This window comes from Meleagris gallopavo, chromosome 8 (assembly GCF_905368555.1).
Source record: "Meleagris gallopavo chromosome 8, MGAL_WU_HG_1.1, whole genome shotgun sequence".
In the NCBI taxonomy this organism is placed as follows: domain Eukaryota; kingdom Metazoa; phylum Chordata; class Aves; order Galliformes; family Phasianidae; genus Meleagris; species Meleagris gallopavo.
Genome location: NC_139411.1, coordinates 2,122,821 through 2,147,935, shown reverse-complemented (window position 1 = coordinate 2,147,935; position 25,115 = coordinate 2,122,821). Strand labels below are relative to the sequence as shown.

The following is a 25,115-nucleotide window of genomic DNA, read 5'->3' as shown; positions in this document are numbered from 1 at the left end:
GGGTTGGAACACTGGTCATTGTGGTCCTTTTCAGCCAAGGCTGTTCTGTGATTCTATGAAACAGTAACAAGATGTGTGATTAGAGGAAAGCAGCCAAAATGCTGCAGGGATGGATAATTTGGGAATAAGTTCACGAGAGAAGATGAGGACAATATATGAGGTGCGAAAAACAAAGGTGCTGGAACAAATGTTGCCCAGAAATGTTGCAATAAGGGAAGCAAGCGTCAGAGGTGGAGGAGGCAGCAGCAGCATCAGGTACCTGCTCCAGGGAATGGAGAAGAGAAGTTGTTAATGGAGGCCTCAGGGAGACCGAGAGTACAAAAATATTTGCCCGGGAGCCAGCAGAGGATCAGCCTCTCTTCTTCTAACTTGGAAGACAACAGAGAGATTTTGAAATCATAGATCAGAACTTGAGTCCCAGAGTTTCTATAATGTCAGTTTTCTCACATTCATAGATAGGGAATGCAAAGTCCAGAGTTTCTACGTCAAACCGATCATTTTGCTTTCCCAAGTGCATTTTAGGACTTAGCTGGAAACGCCCTTGTCTGAGAAAGCTGCCATGCCATCAGGAATGCTCCTAATTCCTTTTCCAGGTCACCTGCACCGTGGAGACCAGAGACAAGATCCACACAGCCCAGCTGCGGAACGCGCTGCTGGAACGCTACCCCAGGGCCGCGTGGACGGAGCGATGACGAGCAGCGCACAGACGGGGCTGAGGCCCTAGGACAAGTATTTTGTGGAGCTCTAATCTTGAGGCATTCGGAACAAATCTTACCTTTCAAGGCTGAACGCTTAGCAAATAGCTTCAGGATATTTATTTCCTGCTCAAAACGTAGCACGTGTCCTTGGAAATGAAGTTTAACTCGTAACTTTAGCTTAACTAGAGGCCACTTAATAGTTTCTGCTAATGTTGGAATTCTCAGCTGGCTCACTGTTTTTTTTATTAGAATGTAGAATCCTATGGCATCCAGTAAATAAACAGGAGAAGGCATTTTTCTTGATATTTGAATGTAGACCATTGGGTCTCTGGATACTGATGCCACTATTAATGAAATGTAGCTCCTTCTGCTGGGTTTCCCTATATCACTAGTACCATCTTTTCTATTTCCAAGCCAGAAGCAGTTCTTCATTTGCTGAATCTGCTTCAGGGAGGACATAAGTGTGTGGGAGTGTGAATGTATTTAAGTTTGCATAAGAACTCTGCTATCATAAAAAAATACTGTGCTAATAAAATGCAATATAAAAAACCCTTGAAAGATAAAAGCCAATATTGTACTTTTTCCTTATTTATAAGGTTTCAGAACACGTTGCAAAAGTTTTTAAAAAATGAAAAAAGGAAAAATTCTGAATATAATTAAACCACACGTGCAGAAAACAAGTTCTCACCCCTGCTTTTGGAGACTCAGTGTAAAAGCTAGCCATAAGATGGCAACGATTTATTATAAGAAGGGGTCTCTCCACCCTTTTGAATTTTCTAATTAGAATCCCACTTATCATCTTATTCTGCCTAAAGCAGACTTGATCCTTCTCACCTGATAGATTAAGCGCAATGTTGAGAGTGAAATATATTTAAAGACCACACGTTACTAAGGAAAGGCAGCTTAGAGAGTGAAGGAAGCCCAAGTCTTAGGCAAGTGGCTAATGCAATTAAGAAAGAACACATTGACCTAAATACCATTTTCATTGCTGGAGACGAAGACCTACTAATACAGTAAAATAACGGGATGGCAAGAGATGTAAGAGAAATTCATCGGAATGTCTTTCTCCAAGTGTGTGTACAACAGCCACCTTTCTGCTCATGTCTAAGGAATTACAAATTATTTGTCCTTTTTTATTGTGGCTCATAAAGGAGTGGAAATGGGGCAGAGGCTGATGGATAAATGAAAGAAGTTCACTGCTTTGTTGTGTTTTTGGAAGGACCATGTTGACTTGTACATGTAACTAAGAAATTACTGATACTCCGTTATGGTCCTTTGCAACCCAGGCCATTCTATGATTCTATTTTCTTTGCCTTCTTGATTGGACACCAGAACGTGTTCTGTAAATTACAGCCTGTGAGAGAGACACTACTCCTTCTTTCCAGTCACAAGAATTTAAGAAATTTGTATAGAAACACACGATGACAGAATATAAATTGTGTAGTGTTGTTATCACTGAAGCAGTTGATGGATCACTTCACCAAAGAGCAGATTTAGGGAGGTAAAAACACTAGAAGTGACTGTCAAATTACCATTTCATCTCCTTTGGGAAACCTCTCAGAAAATTATGAGGATGTTTTAGGTATCTATACGAGAAGAAATTCAGACTTCATAACCACAGGTCTCAACAGTGGCTGACAGCTTTTGCTGTCTGAATTCTTGGTTTCTTGTCATGCATTATCCTGGATTTTACTTTTCTAGAAACTCAGAGTATTAGTGATTTCATTTCTAATCAGAGATAACTGCATTTAGACAATATTCTCTTAATGGGATGAGAGAGGTAAGAGATTCAACAACAAAAACTGAGAATTGCTGCATGTTCTCAAAACTTTGCTTTGGAAAAAAAAATAAATTGAAAGCAATATGTGTAAGTTATTTGATTTGCCACATATGACATATACAGCTTGTTTGTTTGCTTGTTTCTATTAGATGTGACCATGAATTGTAACATATTCTTCAGCATAAAAGTCCTTAAAATAATGATACCAGATGTGATCTCCATTCTGTGCTGCTATTATGCAGGTCCATCTGGCTTCTTAGGTGAATCAGGTTTTAGAGATACTCTCATAAATATTGCAAACTTAACTAAACCAGGCCTTCTGTTGTAGGACGTAGCAAATTCTACTAGATAGAATGCATGTTCTTATTTCCAATGGAGGGGAATGCCTTGACCTGGTTAATTCTGCTGGAGCTAAGCTGCTTAATGCTGGGAGCAGCTCTGTGATGCAGGATTCGTTACGGCCACAGCAGAACTTCTTCCAAGGACTGAAGCAAACAAGGTTTATCTTCTCTTGGAAATATCTCTTCTCACATGGATTCCTACTTTCCTCAGCCAAGGCATCTTAGCTCTGCATCAACATGTAATACTTTGTCAGTAATGTTCACATAGCATCAAGAACCATTACCCCATGTGTCCTCACAAGCTGTCCTTTGCATTTAACCTATCTTTGGAAGATTTGGGGACACACTCCACCTTCTCATTCCAAAATGCAGTAAGTGTATTTGACACGCTGCATCAAACTTTTGCTAGATCCAAAGGTAGGCATGTGCTTTAGTGATCAGAAAACAAAACCTAAGGCTCCTGGATTGGGATTAAATTACCGTCAGTCATTTATTTGATGGCCTTGGATTCTTCAGTCACCTTCTTTGCCATGAGTTTAACTGTAAATGGACTGCCACGTATGGGATATTGAAGTTTGCAGGATTTATTCTACTACTGACCTTAACTTTCATATGCTCCTAACTTTTTTATCCCAGTGGAGGGCAAATTCTGCTGACTGTCACACATTCCCGGGTTGATGCATTTCTCTTCAGTCAAACGCATGGCACTAAAAATGTTGCCAGCGATTGAAAGCATCCTAATAAAACATGAATGTTTTGAAGTAATTCAGTATTAAGTATATCTAATAAGATCCCTAAGCCCAACTCAGCCATGTCTCTTTAAAAAAGACCTGAGGGCAGGGCAGAGGTGAATCAAGCACACCTGAGTGCATCCACAGAAAGGATATGAGGGCTTGCCCTGCCCATAGGAGGAAAAAGAGAGTTCTGGTGATGTTGTGTGTTTTCTTTTTTTTTTTTTTTTTTCAGTTGGTATTTTTGTGGGGTTGTTTGGCCGGTGCAAACATTTTAAATCTTTTGTGCTCCTGGAAGTTGTGGAGGTGAGTGTTAGTTTTCCTGTTTTGTTTTTCTTATGATGCCTGCAGTGTTTTTATAGAGATTTTGACCTGTGTTGTTTTTCAAGTCAGTAAGTTGATGTCTCTGTTTATTTCTTCAAGAGACACATAAGAGGCTTTTTTTAAAGAGAGCTCTGTAAGGACTTTGATAAAAGATACAGCCATATTTCTTTCCCCTCTTTCTTCCTTCCTTGCCCGCAGTCATTCACACGCTGCAATTATGTTTGGTGTTGGAGGGGACCTGCCAGGCTGTGTTCTCTCGTACAGTGGCAGTTTGTGCCAAGTTACTGCCTCTCTTCTGATAACCAACAGTAAAGGAAAAGTTGAGGGCTTTTTTTTCTCCCCTGTGTTAAAGCAAACCATGACAGTCTCTTGATTAGTTTATACAGGTCTGAACAAATGCCCTACTGACAAGGTGAACTGAATGTATGGGTTTATGGCATGTGCCAAAGTACTCCTCTGAGTCTTGAAATAACCTGAGTTACTTACACACAAAGAAAAACCTGCTGTTTACAACAGCAGTGTAATCAAGAAGCGTGAATGGATGTTCCCTTCTCATTATTTACACGTGAAGTATAAATACAGAAGGAACATATATTTGGAATTCTCTTCTATGAAAACATCTCTGCATTAGTTACTTCTTTCTTTGAGAGACTTTTAAGTATGAAAGCCTTAAAATCAGTGAGTTAATGCTTTCTAGAGCAGTGTGTCTTTAAAATCTTCTGTATGTCTGTTGAGTGTCTGCCACCCAGTCCTCTCCAGAGCACAGCACAGTGCACACAGGCACGCTGAAGACCCTGATTATAGCAGTCAAACTTCCTGCAGACTCTACAACAGGTTGCTTCCCCAGTTGCAACAGGGCTATGTTGCCATTTGGGAAACCAGCTATCCATTCCCAGGCAAATTAAATGTGTTTAACGAACAACCACTTAGTGATTTACAAAGTTGCCTCCCATTGTCTTTAGAAGAATCTAGGTCAGAGTGAAAGAGAAGCAAACCAAGACACCATGCTGTGATTTTTGCGGCTTCTTTTCGTAACTTCCTTGCAAAAATGACCTATGACCCCAAAGACTTGAGTAAAAGTTCTTGTAAACAAATGGGAAGCATCTCATTGTCTTCTATTTGGATTTAAGAAAGGTTCTGAGCTGGTCCCTCATGCTCATGTTGCAGTTCCTGACCTAGACTCATCAACAGAATGAGATTCTGAGCAGTGATTTCTTAAGTATACTGACCTAGAGGTGACTCTGTTTTAACAAGTACGTTGCACTCGTGTCCATCCACTTCCATGAATTATGTTTTGAAGGTGAAGAAAGGATCTGGGTAGTTTCTTGGCATTGTATTCTGAGCTTAAGTTACTAAGCAATCCCAGCATAAGACCATTATTAGAAGTGATGTTAGTTACTATTTGTATATATGATTTTTCTGAACGTGCAAGTAAAATAAATAACTCATTTTAGCAAATGCCTACAAATAGCAGGTACTTTGATTTCTTTCTGTCTTCTTTATATTACTAGCATAAGTATACATATCTTCACACACTGGTTTTCACAGGAGGGATTCTTTTCTTATGGTTTCAATTTGAAATGGATGGTTCAACTCCATTTACTTCTATTCAGCAGTATTATCCGTCTGCTTGGCAGAGATATCCATCCTGAAAACCTTTCATAATGTCAGCTTAGCTTTCTTGGTGGTTTACCCTTTTATTTTTAGTGGTGCTCTTTAACAGTAAAAGCCTTTCTGTAAGCTTCATATGGTTTTCCTTTTGGTAGGAAGTAACACTTTGAGACATTACAGCGAAGCGCTAACATCTGCAAGTGTTTTCTTCTAAAAGCTGGATGTGTTGACTGCAGATGTGGCAGTCTGAACTCTGTGCTGCTGTTAAGAAAATAAGGATACATTTCATATTTTTCTGTTGCTTTCCCTATTTTATTTATTTATTTTTTTTTTTATATAGAGAGGGTATTTTGATTGCTGTGGAAAAAACTACCCTAGATGGTCAAGAGTGATATTTGATCAGGACAGCCTGGAGAAATGCTTCACTCTGGTCATCAGCTGATGCTGCTGTTTTGCTAAAATCTTGTTCCAGCTTGGGAATAGCTTGTAATTAAGGCAGCTGTCTATTGACTGCTTATTTTATAGCTTGCCTTGAGTTGAGAAACCTTTTCCTGATCTCCCTCTGGAAGAAAGCTCTTGTAATTGAGTGGACTCCAAAGCAGGCTGCTAACTGCTCAAAGATGTGATCACTTAAAATTCCAAAACCCACCTGAAAGGATCTGACAGCTGGCAGCACAAGTGCTTGCTCTGCAGGCTGCTGCTGGCAGGGCAAGGTAACAGACTAGTCCTGACTTGGTAGCTTTACTGATGGAAAGTGAATAGTGGGAAACAAAGACAAAACTGCCTGTTAAGAATAAGCTGATGCTGTGTGTTCCAAGTATCGATATTAGTGTAAAGATAATGACTAGTTAAATGAAATTTACTTCATACATCTATTTCCAAGATAAAATAAAAACAAAATCTACAATTTTTTTTTTTTTTCAATCTTTATTTAAGGATCACAGAGTAAGATAAAAAGTTACACAGGGAAACCTAGCCCAGGTTGTTTATCTTCCTGTGGTTTTCTAGCCACTAAACATACTTTGTCTTTTCTGAAAACTGTTAGTGGTATCAGTGGGGCACTGGTCAAAAAAAAAAAAAAAAAAAAAAAAGGAAAAAAGCCACTCCACCATTTAAAGCTCTTCATTTCTCTATGCTTTCAGTACTAGCTAAAAAGCAAAAACCTCAAGTACCTGTACTTAGTAAGACTTCGGTATCAGACATCTTACAGTATAGCATAGTCCATACATGCTACACTAGGTATATGCTTGCTCATTACTGCCTCAAGGAGCTTTTCTTTTGAGCAAAGCCCGTGTTCTCTTCTTCTTACTAGAACGGTAGCATCATGGGTGATGTGTAAAAACCTCTCCCCAAATCACAAATATGTTAAATAGTAATTATTTCTGAAAGTGGTAAAAAAAAAAAAAAAGAGAAAACTAATTCTGGTTAAATACTGAGAGGTGTAAAACGGATCAGATTAAAAAGCTCAATTAGACATACAGAAAATACTAAGGGATGCTTAAGGTGGTCTACAAACCAAACATTTCAGAACCTGAACATCTGGCAGATGGGGTGAGTGCTGACTTGTTAGGCTTACTTTTCATGTGACAGCCTACAAGACTTTGTTTTTGGAATGTTGTGTTTTTATTCTTGGATAATAAATTAGTTCTCAAAAAAGCTACAGGATTCTCTCTATGCTCTATAGCATATACTACACTAATTCAGAGATTAAAATCTACATTTGAAAGATGAGGTCATGCTGCATGAAACTTAAGGCACGTGTATTAAACCAAGTTGAAGTGCTTTATGTATCCCAGCTCATTGCTGCACCTCAACCTGAACTTGGTCTTTTAAAAGACTTGGTCTTTTTAATGTGCCTGCAGCAATAAAGTAGCCTGTCCTTAGTTGAAGAAAGTAAGTTGACAAAACAAATAACACAGACCAGGCTCTAACAAACATAGAAAAAGTTAGTAAAAAGTCCTGTAGAAAAATTGTAGAAACAACTTAAATCCTGCCACAAAGCAGGTGCAAGTTGCTTCGTGGCCATAAATAACAATTTCTGTTGTAGAAGGAAAAATTCTCCCCGTGGAAAGGTCACCTGTGAACCACTACTAACTACTGTCAGGTCCTTTTCTCACCAATGACAACTGGAATATACAATCTATCTCAAACAGTGCAAGGCTGCAACCTTTGGCTCTTGCGTAACAGAATGAAACTTAGGCAGTGCCAAGACTGACAGGCTGCACTTCTACCAAACCATCCACAGCGCCTTCTGAATTATAGCTGAGTTGTTGAGTTGCTTCTTTAGTGAGAGAGTGTTACTTTGGTAGAAGGGCACTGCATCATGTAGTAGGAATGTAACTTAGCTAATTACAGCTTCTAAACATGTGAGGTTGTTTTCTGAAAAATACGGATGAAGAATGTGAGAAGAGACTTCTGTCACAGGCTTCTAGTAGTATTTCTTGACTGGAGGCTTGTAAGACACCAGGAGACCGAAGGAAGCATACCCAAATAGAAGTGTCTGAATGAACCAGTGGAACTGAACTGCTGGGTCAGTGATGCCTTTAGATCTGGAACATTAACAAAAGCATAAGATGTATCAGAAAGCTTAGTCTTGCAGACTACCCTGTGATAATTAAAAAGGTACTTCTGCCTAACCTTGATGCTTCAGACTTGGTTAGAACACTTAATCTCAGATTTGTTTCCAACTGAAGCTTATTTCCTAAAAGACAGCACTGGTTCTTAGGATTTTGGTGCATTATAAGCTGTCAACAGAACAAACTTTTTTGTGCATGCAACTTCTTCAGCAATACATAACCTGCAACTTCAGTCTGTGCTGTTTCAAGTGACAAGCTTACACAACTCAAGGATCAATAAATAAGACAAGCTTACTACGAATCTTCCTTTGCTCTTCACCTCAAGTCTGCGTGTACCTTCTTGCTGACTACAGACTCTGAAGGTAGTCTGTACACTAGCAAGGCAAAGCAGCCTGACAATTGCTCAGGTGTGACTGTGCAATACAGGATGGCAGAGCGCTGCTGCCTGAATTTGTGGCTAGAAAAAGAAAGCAGAGGGGGCTCAAGATGCTTGACTTGATTTATGTCAATTAGTTTTAAATTAGCATATGCAAATCTTTTGTTTGTTACAGAAAGAGGTCTAGTAATGCTATTAAGAACCTGTCTGCAAGCTGACTTAGGCTCCAGTAAGTACATTAGCGATGTGAAGCAATAGTAACTTCAGCCCACAGTACCAATACTGTCATGCTTTTTACCTCTTAAAAACTGAATCACATTCACCTTAGTAAAGATAATTGTCTTTCTTAGCAGTGTCACACCGCTTCTTGCATTCTGGTGTTGTTGGGAAATACTTTCAGAGAAGCAAAAACATGAAAGCTGAAACAACTGCCTTCATGTTTCTAGAGAATTATGTTAACCATAAGCATACTTTAACTTATTAATTTTAGAAGGGAGCTCCCTCTACTGACTTTTGCTGCAAGGATTCATCTGCTGTGTCTACAGAGAAAATGAATGTCTAGTTAGTACTGATTAACACAACACTTGTTGATTTTTGTTCTTAAACTTTTTCTTACCAGCTGTGGGAAAACTTTTATAATCCTAAATGCAGTGTTTCCAAATGAGTCCAGAAACTAAAAAAACCAGGTTTCAAGAACTTTACCTTTTTATATATAAAGCAAACTTACTTGAAGAGACTGTATGAAGAAACAGAGAGCAAAACTCAAAGTACCACTAATAATTCATGAATTTATACCTTCTTTCTCTCCAGTTCTTCCTCATGTCTCCTTTGTGATGTTCATGTGTAGATATTACTCTTTCATCAGTAAACAGTGTTTAGTGCTAATAGGTAAGTACAACCATTCAGTTACGTACAGAAGCATGCCTCAACAGAAGATGGACAGACAATCCATGCTTTCTTATGGTCTTTAACATTCATCTGCAGAAACTTAATTATTTGTTTGCAATACATCCACTTGGTATGCTCAACAGTAATGAAACTGCCTCACTCTTAATATAACCTTAAGCCAATATATGTAAAAGCTTTCTGCAGAACCAGAGTTAAAGCCTTAACTGAAAGTTACAGCTTAAAGCTGGAGTTCAGTAAATAGTTAATCATTAGATATCATTCTGAAGGCAGAAAATATGCTTGAGAGCCACTTGAAATAGCTATCAATGGAACATAATTGCTCTGCTTCCAAGAGATGTTATCTGAGAAGCTAGAGACAAATAGGGCCTTAATTGAAGTAAGTTGAAAAATTAATTTTCACAACGGGAAATTAATCTGGCATCTCCTCTGTGGGAAGACTCAACGCAAAATATGAGCACGAAAACTAATATCTGTATTCTTCTGAATTAGAAACAACATTAAAAGGAATAGAAAAACGCCCAAATGATTTGTTATCCTAACTTAAGACTAGGTTGGCATTAGAATCTGATTAGTGAGCACTTTCTTTCACAGACCTGCACATAGAACTAGATCTTAAGTAATCCCGAATGGAGATATCCAAGTGTATTTTCACAATACAGATGCAATCTATTTCAACAGGTAACTAGGAGGCAGAATTCTGATGAGGTAAGACCTGATAAAACACCTACCTACTTTTCCCCCTGCTATCTGAGCTGCTGTTATCCAGCACCTGAACCAACAATGAATAAGAACCTGCCTATTACACAAAGAGTAATTGTCAAAAACAAACAAACAAACAAAAAAAAACAATTGCACAGAACAGTGTGTTTGGTTGTAGCCAGAGCTTTGGCAGACCTTGCTGTCAGTTTGCCAAGCTGCCATCCCCTAATTTTTTGCTATCTACTATAGCAGGAACCTCCTATGGAGGACAGCAAATGATCACTCCAGCATGAGTTTGACCAGCACCCTCAGAACTAATATTATTCCTGACAACCACCAAAATCAGTTCATAACTTAAGTCATTTGTACCGGAAATCCCTTCCAGAGAATTTAATATAAGTAGGGAGGAGATCAACTTACTGGCATAATTTTATACCATACAAGGCTTCCACTATGTGAATCAACCAGGATACGTAGAACCTAATAAAAAGAAAACACATTTTATTATTTTTTTTTTACATTAGAGTGAAGACTGTTGTATCTAAGATGTATTATGCAAAGGGTGTCAAACTGTAAGCACAGCAATGTCGCTACACCTTAAGTAGAAAGGAAGGCATTGCTTATCTTAGAGGAGGAAAAAAAGCACTGTCTTAGAAGAACTTAGAGCCTAGAAAGCTAGAAAGTATAGTGGAAATTCATACAATATACCTGAACTTGCTATTGTGAGTACCCGCTGCACATTTCCATAAGTTTCAGTACTTGGTTAAGCTTACTGAATGCAGTGGTTTAATTACAGCTAAATGTGCAAAATCTATCCTTTTACCTACAGAAGTAATTTTAGTGATCCTGTAGCGTTGGGAAGTTTTTAAGGGTACAGTTCTATGCGTACAGGTATAGTTCAACTGTGTGTACAGATAGAGAATATAGTATGTGAGAATTATTTCAACTTGACCTAAAAGTTTTCACAAAAAAGACATCCAATTAGGATCAATTCAGTACCTTGCTAACGCATAGGATACTTCGAGCAAAGACTAAGGCCATCTTCTACATGAAGTACAGTAAAATAAGGCAGGCTGAGGATTCCCATAAGAAGGAGACAGCATAGAAAAGTGTTGGGCTATAGAACAGAGTTTTCCAGTCTTAAGATCAAAGGATTAGACTACTTGAGCAACAAACTGGCAAAATAATAGCAAGTGTAAGTTTAAATAGGGACCAGCAGCTGTCTCCGAAAGCATAATCTGTGTGCTCTCCTTTCGCAGGATATCAGCAGAGATGCTGAACTGAAAGCTGAGTTCTTATCCTTCCAGCCTGGCCTCAGCCTGTCTCACCTCCTGCAGTACTTCTTGCCCCGCACCCTGAGCTGCTGCGAGCCTGGCAGCAGAGCTCAGCTGTAATTAACAGCTAGGTTACGGAACTGCTCGTTACCAAGGACAGCCAGAGAGGAGCAGACAGCCGGATGGCACTTACCCATAGCACACCCACTTGTGGTAGTTGTCCACTAAATAACGAAGGAAGTTACCGAACAGTCCCAAATAGCTGTAAGGGATGGTTGAAGGTGACAGCGTTACCCACTGCGGAGACAAAAACAGTATTATTAACCTTAAGGTCACCTCGGGGCCCGCTGTCTCGCCCTCCTCCCGTGCCACGGCCGCAGCTCCGACAGCAGTCAGACCCACACGGGTCGGCGACGGTTGGGATGGCCGCCCCTCTCCCGTCGCCTCAATCCCAATCGCAGCGATCCCGGCCGGGCTCTCCCTCCCGTGCCCGCCGCCCTTACGCCCAGCAGGATCATGCCGAAGATGATGCCGATCATCCAGATGAGCCGCGAGCGCTGGAAGTGGCAGCTGCCATCGCGCACCCGCTCCGCACCCGTCATCCTGCCGTCCAGCGCGGGGCCGCCGGCCGCCGCCGGAGGTAAACAGTGCAGCGGGGGGGCGGAGCGGCCGCGGTGCCGTGTCATTTCCTGCAGCTCGGCCTCCTCGTGCCGGCCGATGAGCACGCGGCGCCACCTGGTGGCGAGATCCGGCCGCTGCGGGTCGCGGTCCCGGCGGGAAGCGGCGCAGCGGGCAGCACGAGCAGGTGACACGGCCCAGGGGAGCGGGAAGGACCTCGGCTCACTTCCAGTGTGCGTATGGGGTTCCGGTGGCCTGGTCTGGTGGTTGGCGACCCTGCACGTAGCAGGGGGGTTGAAACTAGATGATTGGTGTGGCCCTTTTCAACCCAAGCCATTCTATGCTAAAGCACACTGGGATCCATGCTATATATTAAATTGAGTGTTTTAACAACTCCTGCCTGGCTTTTTACACACCGTTTCCTCTTTATTTTGGAGGCAGATTTTGAAGGCAGAAGACAGATTATCTGATTAGTCTTTATCGCTGTTTCATAGCATTTGCTAGAATGTGCCAGACAGCTAACTCTGGGCAGTTGGCTTTTGGAGTCTGGCTGAAAGTTTTATTCTATCATATTTTGGCCAAAGATTTCTATGTACGCTTTCGTATTTAGCTAACTTCCCAGTTCCAGTGCTGGAAGTGTTAATTGTCAGTGAATTGCATTTACTGGCAAACACGGAATCACAGAATGGCCTGGGTTGCAAAGGACCACAATGACCATCTGGTTCCAACCCCCTGCTATGTAAAGGGTCACCAACCAGCAGCCCAGGCTGCCCAGAGCCACATCCAGCCTGGCCTTGAATGCCTCCAGGGATGGGGCACCCACAGCCTCCTTGGGCAACCTGTTCCAGTGCCTCACCACCCTCTGGATGAAAAACATCCTCCTAATGTCTAACCTAAACCTCCCCTGTTCTCAGTTTAAAACCATTCCCCCTTGTTCTATCACTACCCACCCATGTAAACAGACATTCCCCCTCCTGTTTATATGCCCCTCTCAAGTATTGAAAACCTGAATTAGGAAGTGCAGACATAAACAGCACTATGTGAAGTAAGGAAAAATGATGAACCAATTCACTTTGCCAAGGTCAGAGGAAACAAAGTTGCTTCTGCCTGCTTTGCTTCACCAGCCACAACTTTTGAGATTGCTAGTGCTTCCTCTAACCCATGTTACACAATAATGGAACGAGATCTGGCAGCTCAGCATCATGCAGCTCACTCACCTCACAGAGTTAGTGCACACTTTGTAACACGTGTCTGTGTGATGCATCAAAACAGCTTCCTGTGCTGGAGCACATGCAGATGCTGGTAACTATCAATCAGCTATGATGGGACTCTATAGGCATTCAAAGGTGAGCAATATAGCTTTACTCTGTCAGGCTACATAGATTGCTCACTGAGACTGTTTTCATAGAATCATAGAACCACAGGATGGCTCAGGTTGGAAGCGACCTCAAGGATCATGAATCTCCAACCCCCTGCCACAATCAGGGCCACCAACCTCCCCATTTAATACCAGACCAGGCTGCCCAGGGCCCCATCCAACCTGGCCATGAACACCTCCAGGGATGGACGGGGCATCCACAGCCTCTCTGGGCAGCTGTTCCAGCACCTCACCACTCTCTCTGTAAAGAACTTCCCCCTGACGTCCAACCTCAATCTTCCCTCCCTCAACTTCAAACCATTTCCCCTTGTCCTGCTGTTACCTGCCCTTTCAAAGAGCTGACTCCCCTCCTGTTTGTAGGCTCCCTTTAGGTATTGAAGAGCTGCAATGAGGTCACCCCGCAGCCTTCTTTTCTCCAGGCTGAACAAGCCCAGCTCCCTCAGCTTGTCTTCAGAGGGGAGGCGCTACAGTCCCCTGATCATCGAATGATCACAGAATGATTATACAATCGTTAAGGTTGGAAAGACCACTATTTCGTTGTAGTTAAGGCCATGAAAAAGAGAGAGAAAGCACAATCTTAAAAACAAGTTAGGGAGAAAAAATGTGCTCTCTCATAGTTATATACAAACTTTTCTCTTTCAGTTGCACAGGATGGTTACTAACTGAAGCATGAGAACGATGGCAGAATGATTGTCCTGTATATCTCAAAAACAGAGGTACTGTTTTTTTTAGAAAAGTAATATTGTGAGTTTTGGTTTTTTTCCCTGCTGAAATTATGTCTGGAGGGTCCTGACATCTCCACAATGACTGGGTATGTAGCTGAAATGGGTCAGTTCTGCTGAAAACAATAAAATGGAGTAGTGCATTCTTTCTTACTAATCCCTAAGACATATCTGGCTCATTTCACACGTTGTTTATAGCAGCATATCACTTCCTTAGATTTTCAAATGCTGGCGTTTTTGTTGTACCTAATACTGGAGAAAACTTGTCATTCTCCCCCACCCCCCAGTTTAGAAACGTTTGCTATCTCTAACTTAGAGATATTGACTATCTCACTTTCATCGGGAAGTACAAAGGGTATTTGCCAGGTAGTCTGCCTCTTTTGTTTCGTGTTCTGGTAGATGCCGGAGGAGAGTAGATAGAGACATGTTGGCTCTTCTGTGTCTTTTAAAATTCTTCCCAAAAGGAAGAGAAAAGAAAAAGGAAAAGAAAGGGGGGGGGTGGTGGTGGTTACTCTAATCCAGACCAACATTTACTGCGTGAGTCATCCCACTGGAGTCAGGGATGTGACTGCGTAAACAGCTGCTTTCTGTATTAGTGAGGATTATGGGATTGGGCTCCTTTTAGGAAGTTACTTGGAAATGAAATGCAGCCAACTTTAAAATGGTTTTGAAGCTCGTATGAAAGAGATGGGATGCAGTCAGTGGAAGCTACTTAAGGAGATGAAACTAACAGTAAAAGATACAGCGCTGTAATGAAGCCACGGGAAGCAATGTCTGATTGCTAATTTAACCAGTTAACATACAACTTTGCTCCTCTGTCATTTTTAATTTTTAGTGGCATATTGAACATTATGTCACTGTAAATTCTAGGACTAAAGAATCTAAGGAAATATACAGTCTTTAAAATATTGCCTATTGCTGTTCGACAAGCCTGGTAGTTTCACAGATAACGGCCAACATTTGTACCACATTCACGTACTTAAAAATAAGAGTAATGAGCATAAAGAGAAGCAGTGACGTGTAGTAATTTTGCTGGTTGTGATTCTTTGTGTCTTGCAAGTAATTACACATCTCCCTGACGTATCCCTACTCTGTGTGTGCTTGATAAAACCAGGTCTCTTCTGTTGTGTTTTGAATATAATCAGGAGCATAATGCAAGTCTTGGAAATTGCCGGCTGTAAAGGCCCCAGCCTACTTCTTTAGTCTTTGCAGAGCTTAAGAACTGAGTATTACTTTTAAGCTGCAGAGTGTTGTATTTGGTTTGTGCATTTTAGAGATCAATTGACTTTGAGTTCTGTGTGCCCATCCTAATGCTTTCACTGTGATTTTTGTTATTAAAAAGAAACAGACTTCTTTATCATGACCTGCTTCAGCCAACATTGCATTAATAAGCCTTTCTAAACAGCCAGCAAAAGCTCACCAGTTTGAAACGCAGGCTGCAAAAATAGCTTCAGTGTTGATTACAGGTGTGCGTTTTACAGATCTATAGTTGCTTCTGTTGGTGTCTGTTGGAAGTCAATAACTTTATTCCTACAGAAATATTTTGCAAACAGTTCTGATGGATTTCTTTCATTATGTGACGTAGCTTTAAAATGTGGAGTATTAACAAGTGGTATCCGTTTGAAAGCTCAGTTTCTGAAGTTGGAATTTATCTTACAAGTGTTTGATGGGATTCCTTTAGGTTAGGCTTATAATGAAGTATTTGTCAGGAATTTGTAAAAGAGCAAATGAACAAAAAGAGCGTTTTACACCCTTTTGAGAGACTAGTAAAACTGAACCTACCTTGCCAGGATAAATGATATGTGACCAGGAAGCCCTCCTCGAGTTGTTTATGTTGGAAGAACGTGGCCAGTTTAAACTATTCAAAAAGTGGGCTGAGGGTGCATACCAGCATCCCGCAGTATTACACACTGAGCTACTAAAATAGGACAAAGCAGTAAACCTCCAACCAACCACCAGCATTCTGGTGCCTTCTTCTGTCCCTTCACCACCTGATGACAGTGATCGAGAATTTTAACACAGACTCGTTGGTATCTGGTATTGCTTCTTCCTTTCGTGAGGAATTCCTGTCTTTTTATTTCTATTTCTGACTTTGAAAGCCACAGCCTTTGTTTGCCAAGTTCGTCATGTGCATGGTGGTAAACGTGTTGGGAAAAGGGGAGATTTCCAATTTGTGTGTTACTCTTGAGGGTCTGCTGGGCCCAGCTAATGCATTTTTAACGTGTTTCTCAGTTAATGAAAACATGGTGTCAATTGACTGTTTTCTAGCTAGATTTTTTTTTTCTTTGTGCCTGAAATGGGAATCTTGTGAGGGAAAAACTGGCTGCAGTGCAAGAATCCAACACAGATCTAGCAGAGATCTGGGGTCACTAGCATATGGGTGAGGTGGGCGGGAAGCACGCTTCAGGACATCCACATGGGTGGGGATGGTGTTTGGAGATGAGAAGGAATAGGGCTGACAAGGGAACTTAGATGATAGTTCTTTGAGCAGGGAGGAGAAGACTGCAGACAGGCTGTCTCCAGGCCCAGCAGACTAGCCTTAAGGCCACATTCACTCGTCTTTAGGTGACTAGTTATCATAATCAAGCTCGGCAGACTATGATGTAGTATTCCTATAGCATCGTGTGGGTGTGCTTGTGTTCTGTCGACACATATACACAGAAAAAGATACAGTCCCTGGCCCAAAACATCTGCAGTTCAGAGCTCTGACCCTCTTGATACAGTGAGTCCACAAGTGTTTCTGCAGCAGATCAGTCTCAAGGCATCTGCTGGTTACACAGATGGTGAGGAGCCTGCTGGAGCCTCCCTTACAAAGGGGAAGGAGACAGGGATGGAGACGATCAGGAGTATGAGGGAAGAGATTGCAGTAAAGTAATACAGACTGTGAACCTGACCCTGATGGGTGCAAATACTTCTGCATTTAAATGTAATGGTACTTATCCGGGTGGTGCTGGGGCAAGTGAGGGCCTGCCAGATGGACCTGTGCCTGGCAGTGCTCTGGAGGCCTGGTTTGGATTTGGGAGCATATTATGCACAATTTTTTTGTTGTTGTTTTTCGAGGCAGGATTTTAGTGAATTCGTTTGCAACTGCAGAGGTTACTGTGAGGTTTTTCCAATCAAAGAAGAACAAGGTGGTCTGTGATGATCTAAGCATTTGGCTTCTTGCAAGTAGGAATCCAGCAGCCCATCCTGCACTGATGAGCAGTGAGAATGCTATCAGTAATAGTAAAAAACAAAACAAAACAAACAGCAACAACAAAATCCCCACAAATGTTAAGAGTTATTAGTTACTGGAAAAGCAATGGAGAAAAAAAAATGTTTAAATCTTAATACTTAAAATGCCATGATTTCTCTGTACCTTAAAGGAAAGGGCAATGTGAATGAACTAAGGTATGGGGTGAGTAATGATGGATCAACTACAGTGAGTGAGGTGGGATTCTTCAGTGTGGAAAAGTGAGTGATGAAAGGGGAGAGTCATGGGAGTTGATGAAATAGTGGGCAGCAACCCCCGGGAAGCAGTGTGGCTTTCCAAGTTCTTGTATGGGAGGCAGTGGACACCAAATGATTCTGGTGGGTAACACATTAAGAACAAATGAAAGTGTTATTTCGTATAACACGTAGTTAATCTGTGGGATGAACATGGCAAAGTACAGGGTAAAAGTACCATGATATAGCTGAGTGTGCTGGTTATGTGTACCTGCAAAACAAGTATCCATTTCTGGCTGTTGCTGAAAAGTTAAAGGTCAGGCTAGACACGTATTTGGTCTCTGAAGGATGACCCTAGATCTCAGATACTTACAGTCCACCCTATGAACTATTTTAAGGGTGAAACATAAGAAAAACTTAACTGCGAGATTATTCTAAAGCCTTGAAACTGACCTAATGCTTTTTCACCTTGAAATCTATCCATTTTAATGGGAACTGTGTCAGAGCAAGGCCTTAATACTTCATGTTGTTCTCAGCAATATTGTTTTCCTCCACTTCAGCTGTTAGAAACAACACTCACTTCAGGTAGGAAGAGAGATTAGATCAAGACTCTGGCGTAAGGTGTTTGCTATAGGGAAGAGCTCCATGTTGCAGGTGACAGCTCTTCTTAAGAGCTGGTTCTGAACTGCATGGGGAACAAATGCCTCTTGCAAAGGAAGTGTTATCCCAAAACTCCCTGAAAGGGGATTGTGGTGAGGTGGGAGTCGGTGATAGGACAAGAGGCAATGGCCTCAAGTTGTGCCAAGGGAGGCTCAGGTTGGATATTAGGAAAAACTTCTGTGAAAGAGTAGTCACACTGGAATAGGCTGCCCAAGGAGATGGGGGAGTCATCATTCCTGGAGGTATTCAAGAATCGTGTAGATGTGATACTAAGGAACCTGCTTTGGTGGGCAGTACTGCTGGTAGGTGGGTTGCTGGACCAGATGATCTTAGAGGTCTTTTCTCAACCTTACTGATTCTATGATTCCTTGTATGATTTCACCTTTTTTTTTTTTTTTTTTTGCTTGAGGTGCAAAATGTGTCTCCACCCTGTTTGCCTTGGTCCGTTGTAGAAGTGCACAAGAGATGCCACTGTGAGGATCCATGCACCCTGCAGAGCAGGCAAGAAAACAAGCATTTCCTGTCTGCTTGTGCTCCTTGGGATGTTCCTAGGCGTGTTTTCTATGACAGTATAGCACACAGGGAAATCTGTGTAGAAGAGAATTCACATTATTCTGCTGAATTCCACAGCATTTGGACACGCCATCTCTGTTATTTTCCAGGGTTGTTTTGTAGTGTTTTTATTTCAGTGATGTAAGGGCTGTCTTTTACTGCCAAGCCCATAATTAAAGTGGTGTTGACTTGTAAGTAATGGGCTGCAAAAGGTGTACCAGAAGATAATTAAAGATGCACTGTAGATAAGGGGGCATGAACATTCTTTTTATGAGGTGTTAATGTCTGAAGACCAACTAGTGAAATTGATCTTGCCTCCATCAGGATGAAAGATCTGGTTAAACATCAATAACACTGCGGTGCACTAGAAAATGTTTGATGTAGGGATTTCTAGAGGTCTATACTTGAGCGCAGGCTCCCCAGGCAGGCGCCTGGTGGCAGAGCCATGCGGCACCGGGTGATTTTGGCATCGTATCCATGCTAACGTGGTTCTTTGCATATCCAAATGCTGGGGCTGCTCGGGAGGGAGAGAGGAGAGTTGCTCCTAGTGCCCTGATCTGGACTAAGATAGATGCAAACCTTTTTCAGAGCCATTATAACGAGCGCTGTGGCTAGTCCTTTTCTAACAATAACTTTGCTGCCTCTCCTAAATGTCCACTACAAATATTCTTTTTTCCTTTTTTTTTTTTTTTTTTTTCTTTCTTCCTGCGTTTTCAGCGTATGTAATTTTGATTCTTCTGTAGATGCGCTTACATCATGCCCCTGACTTAAAGGGACACTGGCACAAGAAAGACAAAGTAAGTTTACACTTTTGGACCTTACTGAAATCTGCAGCAAAACTCCATGGATTTTGGTGGGAACCTGAAGACAACCTGTGATATGAAGAGATATTTTTTGTTAAACATACTGCTTTCAGTATATTTTTTTTCTTCTCCACATTTCTCCCACACGTAGAATCATAGGATGGCTTAGATTATAACTGATGCACAACAGCTGAGGGAACACAGTCAGCAAGGTGTGACAATCTAGGTGTGACCAAGCTGCTGCTGTAGCAGGAGTTAGCTCTTAGGTTAGGCCAAGTCCAAATGCTTCAGCAGAAGAGCAGCAGAGGAGGGGGAGGACAAGATTGCCATCTTGTTTCCTGGAATCTCACTTAAAAACAAACTCACAATCTAAGTCTCTATCAATTAGCATTGCAAAGAAAATCTCTCGAAATGAAGGGTGTAAAGAGGCTGCCTGGCAGAACGCCTGAAACAATAACTCCAGGAAGTGTGAACTGCTCTCTCCATAGCCAGGGGATGTTAACAAAAGCCCGTCTATTTGACCTAGCCAGCAGTGATGGACACTCGCTATTAGCAAGCAGTGCAAGTCGCTGCAAGCCCCAGAGCTTCTCCTCTGCTGACTCCTTCCTTATCTCTTCTGAGCAGGCTGTGTCTGTAAGGCGTGTATGTGCGTGCTGGGGGGGTTTTCCTCTCCTTCTGGGACCAGTGCTGGGGGCTGCCTGCAGGGTCGGTTTTATGTTGCAGTCATTCCCATGACATGATGTTTTCGTATTTTTTTCTGCCATGAAAATTGGAAAGTTGCACAGGAAAAAAAAATGACAGCTTTTTAATTTTTTTTCTTTTTCTAGCTTTCCTCTGGGTATCACTTTCACTGTGATGGGCCAGACTGAATGAATTAGCTCTCTTTGTAACCTGCTGATGGGTTTCCTGGACCCAGTTCGTTGTGGACTCCATGGATAGTTGTGTTAATGATGCAGAGATGGAAAGGCCATGTGCAATTTCATGCTTTCTTGGGTCAATTTAAATTTGGGCTCCCCAACACTTCTCTCTCTCTGTGCCTATGCATCCCTCATCTCGTGCTGGTGCCTGAAATAAGCTGGCCAAGAACTAACCTGGCCAGCAAACAATCACTTCTTAGAGGGAGCAGCTCCGTGAACTGGCTAATTTTCTAGTGCGTACGGAGCTGGCACATGCAGGTCTGTGTGTGAAGTCATTCGTGGGCTTAAATGCAAGCAGAACTGCATCCTGTGTGATGAGAATGAGGAGCAGCTAAAGCTGGATTTGCTGTGGAGAAGCTCATCGACAAAACCGTGCCAATTAAGCTCTGTAAATTTGCTTATTGTGTCTGAACCTTAATCGACTCTTCCTTACATATGTATCTGAATAATATAAGCAAATTAAAGCTTAGCAGCACACCTCGAATGTACCTAGAACTGGTGAACCATTTGCTACCTGTCTCCTCTTTCCCCTTCTCCTCTGTGAAAATGCTCGGCTGTATACAAATTGTATCGCTTACATGGAAAGGAAAATCTCTGAACCATCCTGAAACTCTGAGGGAGAAAATAATTTCTGTGGGATGTGTCTGAGCTGTGATAGCCCAAGCTGACAAGAGTGATGTGGTAGAAGAATGGGAAAGAATAGTGAGAAATAGTTTCAGGCTCTTGCTCCCAGATATTCTGGACTACATGCTGCTGTCATCCTTCTGAAATTCTCACTGCCATCATATGCATTTCTGTTGGAATATACTATTTAAATGCTTTTAAATTCAAATGTTTCTAAATTTAAATTCTTTAATGTTTATATTGATACTATTGCATTTACCTTGCCTTATGGGACAGAGCTCCTGAAAAAATGCAGCCTCAGGAATAGCAGACTCATGGGGGCTGGCAGTCATACCTGACTGCAACAGCGTTTCTTTTTATTGTGAATTTGTGTGGTGGAATGTGGAGTATTAAAACCCTTGTCCTGCTCAACCCAGAAGTGTCTGCTTGGATCACAGACACAGTGGTCCCTGTAGAATGTAGATATGTAATACAGGGTGCAGACTTTGTTCTTGGACCCTTAAATTTCACAGTAAGATGGAACAGGTTCCAAGGCTGAAAATGACTAGAGATGTGCTGAGACAAAAGACACATGAAATAATGATGATGTTGTTCTTGAACGCCTTCAGTGATAGCTTCTAATGGCCTAATCTGACAAATTATTACATTAACTAATTGATTTGTTGCTGTTCTAATCATGTTTTAACAGCTAAGCCCTTTTGGCATTGCAGCCATTGCTCCCTTTAAGTCGTTATGTCACTCTTGGCTCCATAAAAGAATATTCCTGGCCTGTCTTTTGAATTAATACTTTTGAATTAATCGGTCACAATCTCACCTTGGACTGAAACACAGAGCTTTCTTGTTCTGTACATGACTCAGTGAGTAGAGCTGTCTGGGGGAGAAAAACGATCAAACAAAGGTGATCAGGGGACTGGAGCACCTCCTCTACAAAGACAGGCTGAGGGAGCTGGGCTTGTTCAGCCTGGAGAAAAGAAGGCTGTGGGGTGACCTCATTGCAGCCTTTCAGTACCTAAAGGGAGCCTACAAACAGGAGGGGAGTCAGCTCTTTGAAATGGTAGATAACAGCAGGACAAGGGGAAATGGTTTTAAGTTGAGGGAAGGAAGATTGAGGTTGGATGTCAGGGGGAAGTTCTTTACAGAGAGAGTGGTGAGGTGCTGGAACAGCTGCCCAGAGAGGCTGTGGATGCCCCGTCCATCCCTGGAGGTGTTCATGGCCAGGTTGGATGGGGCCCTGGGCAGCCTGGGCTGGTATGAAATGGGGAGGTTGGTGGCCCTGATTGTGGCAGGGGTTTGGAGCTTCATGATCCTTGAGGTCCCTTCCAACCCTGGCCGTTCTGTGATTCTGTGAGAGAAGATGGGAGAGGCTTCAGTGTTTTGCAGTGGGTTTTGGTGCAGTATCTGGACAAGGGACCAGCGTTTTGCTCATCCCACTAAAGTCAAGGAGAAATCTCCCACTACTGGGAATGGGACCTGTAACCTGGTCAATAACGTGCAGGGTGGTTTCCCTTCTGGAGAAGGGGTGACATGGACATATAGGTGATACGAGACACCTGTATTCCTTAGCCTGGACGGATCCTAGCGCCCAGAGGAACCCTGCTGTTTCCAGCGTTGGTGCCGGCCTGCCCGAGAGCATAGGCGACTTTTCAGAAGGACCAAGTGGACTAAAGAGCCGCCCTCATTAAATTATTGACCCTCCATTTGAATTAGAAAATCGCTGGGTGGGTTGGCGGCGGCGGCGGGCCCTTCGCCGTGAGACGCCTTGGCTCCTCCAGCGGGGCGAGACCTCCCCGTGTGTATTTTGGTGATGGGATGACAATGGAGGTGTGGGAGACAGCCGTGAGTCACCAGGCCCTATCGGCGGGGCAGGCCCGGGCGGGTGGGGGTCGCCGAGAGCCGGGCGGAGGGCTCATAAGGCGAGGAGCGGCCGCGGCCGTCGCAGCCCTGATGGAGCCCCGCAGCATCCCGGCAGGCGATGCCCCGCCGCGCCGCGCCGCCCCGCGGGAGGGCGGCCGGAGGAAGCGCACGTCGTTCAGCAAGGCGCAGCTGGAGCTGCTGGTGCGCACCTTCGAAAAGCAGCCGTACCCCGGCATCGCCCTGCGCGAGCAGCTCTCCGGCCTCACCGACATCCCCGAGTCCAGGATCCAGGTAAGAGCGGCGGCTGGCCGCAGCCTCGCGGGCGTCTTTTTGGCTGTCGGCGCGTTTTGACGGGACCGAGTCAAAGCGCCTTGACAGGCAGCGGGAACGTGGTGCTTAACTCTGCTTCCTCTCGCAGGTCTGGTTTCAGAACAGGAGGGCCAGGCAGCTGAACCGCAAGAAGAGCGAAGGCGTGCAACCCCCGCAGCCGGCGGCAGCCAAGGAGGAGCGCGGGCACTGCGGCGGGGGCATCGGCACCGAGCGAGCCCTGCAGCCGGGGGTCAACCAGAGCTGCTCCGGCCAGCCGCTGCCCTGGTCGGGGCCGCAGTACGCGAGTCATTGGAGGAGCTGTGGAGTCCCCGCTCAGACCCCGTCTCACTTCGGCTTGGACTATATGGGAAAAGGGGAGCAGTTCGGTGCGGGAACCGTAGGCAGTGCCCCTCAGCACTCGCTCCCTGTGCAGCAAGCGCAGGACTACCCGTACCTGAAGAAATCTTTCCCTGAAAACTACTATGCAGATGTCTTCCAGCCATGTACAGAAGATTACCTATATCTAGCAGCTAAAGAGAACACATATAGCAAGCCTGTCTTAAGCTACTTAAATGTTGACCAAGGTCTGGTTGATGAGACCTACTCATATACCAAACCTAACACCTCTCCCTTTAGTAACAGTTCCATTCCAAGCTGTGGTGAGGGAGAATCTATGCTTGAGCTGAAGCAGATGAGTCACAGCTCACATTTTGCAGCTAGCGAGGCAAGCCCTCCTTCAGTACCTGCAAAATATGAAGGGAGGTACCAGGGGACCTGTGCTGCTCCGGATACATTGTATGGACAGCAGCTGCTGGGGACAGTGAGTGACTATGACCCTCACTGGCTGGGTATGAGAAATGAAATTTTGGGGAATGGTTTAGACTCGCTGTTGGAGCAAAATGGGGAGCAGGGTGGGCCTCAAAGTTACCTTTTTTCTTTGGGTGGCCAGAATTCAGCCTGTCATTTGGGTCACACATGAAACCATGACAGCGAGGCTGCTTGATGGAAAAATCATCTTTTCCTTTCTTCAATTGGCAGTGTTGTCCCAAAGTGGTTAGAGGTTTTGCAGGTGGAAGGATGGAGCGCTTGCTGTGAGCTTCATGCTCTGTCTGGAAGGGAAAGGAAGATGAGGAAAGCCAGCGAGGTGCACAAGAGAGTAACCTGTGGAAGATGTGTTGCCTGTCCCTCTCCTGTCCTGCTGGGATTGTCACCAACCAGCATTCCTGGGAGCATTTGGCTTTCAGTAGCTTCGCATTAACCTGTGTTTACAGACAGATACCTCGGTACCTCAGTACCAAAGACTTTGTCTTCTGCTGCTCAGAGTGCGTTGGATTCTTCCAGGAGGCTTGGGACTTTGGGATTGGTTTTGTAGTCTTACTGCACAAGATTTTGTTTGTATCTGGGTGTGAATTCACTTTCTTTAACGTAAGAAGCGTGTAGAAAACTGGCGTTATATTTAGAGCCTCTGGTGGAGAAAGCATGAATGCATGCTGGTCTGAGCATGGGAAATGCAGCCTCCGTGGCGGCAGGCTGGCTCACTGGGTGTATTTGTGTTTTAGGTGTGCTTCTGATAAAGGACACTCCTTGTGTCTTTTTAGATATTTAATGTATAGTAATTTCATTTAAAAATGTCCAGATTTATAGCCTTTTAGAAGGCTTTCTTATTGTGATTTCCTGTTGTATATATTTTTTTTCAAATTGTTTGCTAATATTTTAAAGGAATTGTGTTGATTTAATTTAAGTAAAAACAAACACTCCAAACAAGCAATTTTCAATTTACCAAAGGAAGGTATACGTATATGTATAGGTATATGTATGTTACATATACCTAGATTCTAACATGTACACTGCTTTTATGGAGAATGAAATAAATATAATAAAATGAAACTTAAACACGGACTATTATTTTATTGATGAAAAGGACCACAATGAC

The 25,115-nt window shown here is 43.0% G+C and overlaps 3 protein-coding genes across 6 annotated transcripts in view; 2 read left to right on the top strand and 1 right to left on the bottom strand.

Annotated features, from left to right (window-relative positions):
• Positions 1–6,915, top strand: part of LOC100538632 (uncharacterized) — a 32,880-nt gene extending 25,965 nt beyond the window's left edge. For all 4 annotated transcript variants that reach the window (XM_003207790.5, XM_010714131.4, XM_010714130.4 and 1 more), the window contains one exon: positions 594–6,915. In XM_003207790.5, coding sequence (XP_003207838.2) covers positions 594–692 — 99 coding nt within the window. In that variant the 3' untranslated portion in view covers positions 693–6,915. The remainder of the gene's footprint in view (positions 1–593) is intronic.
• Positions 6,540–11,996, bottom strand: TMEM254 (transmembrane protein 254). Its single transcript, XM_085229970.1, has 4 exons — positions 11,823–11,996; positions 11,513–11,616; positions 10,466–10,525; positions 6,540–8,034 (listed from the first exon to the last, which is right to left on the bottom strand). The coding sequence occupies exons 1-4, from the start codon at positions 11,919–11,921 to the stop codon at positions 7,914–7,916; spliced, it is 384 nt and encodes a 127-aa protein (XP_085086096.1). The 5' UTR covers positions 11,922–11,996; the 3' UTR covers positions 6,540–7,913.
• On the top strand, positions 11,926–25,075 carry LOC146543828 (uncharacterized). The gene is made up of 2 exons (XM_085229969.1): positions 11,926–23,164; positions 23,292–25,075. Exons 1-2 carry the CDS (start codon positions 22,829–22,831, stop codon positions 24,159–24,161), a joined length of 1,206 nt encoding a protein of 401 aa, XP_085086095.1. The 5' UTR covers positions 11,926–22,828; the 3' UTR covers positions 24,162–25,075.
• Positions 25,076–25,115: the final 40 nt, after the last annotated feature.

What these genes read in the sequence shown, in the direction of transcription:
- LOC146543828 (XM_085229969.1), top strand. Translation starts at nt 22,829, where the DNA reads ATGACAATGGAGGTGTGGGAGACAGCCGTGAGTCACCAGGCCCTATCG. An exon ending in TCCCCGAGTCCAGGATCCAG is followed by an intron (nt 23,165 to 23,291) that starts GTAAGAGCGGCG and finishes TTCCTCTCGCAG; the next exon opens with GTCTGGTTTCAGAACAGGAG.
- TMEM254 (XM_085229970.1), bottom strand. Translation starts at nt 11,921, where the DNA reads ATGACGGGTGCGGAGCGGGTGCGCGATGGCAGCTGCCACTTCCAGCGC. An exon ending in TCGGCATGATCCTGCTGGGC is followed by an intron (nt 11,617 to 11,822) that starts GTAAGGGCGGCG and finishes TTGTCTCCGCAG; the next exon opens with TGGGTAACGCTGTCACCTTC. An exon ending in CACAAGTGGGTGTGCTATGG is followed by an intron (nt 10,526 to 11,512) that starts GTAAGTGCCATC and finishes TCTTTTTATTAG; the next exon opens with GTTCTACGTATCCTGGTTGA.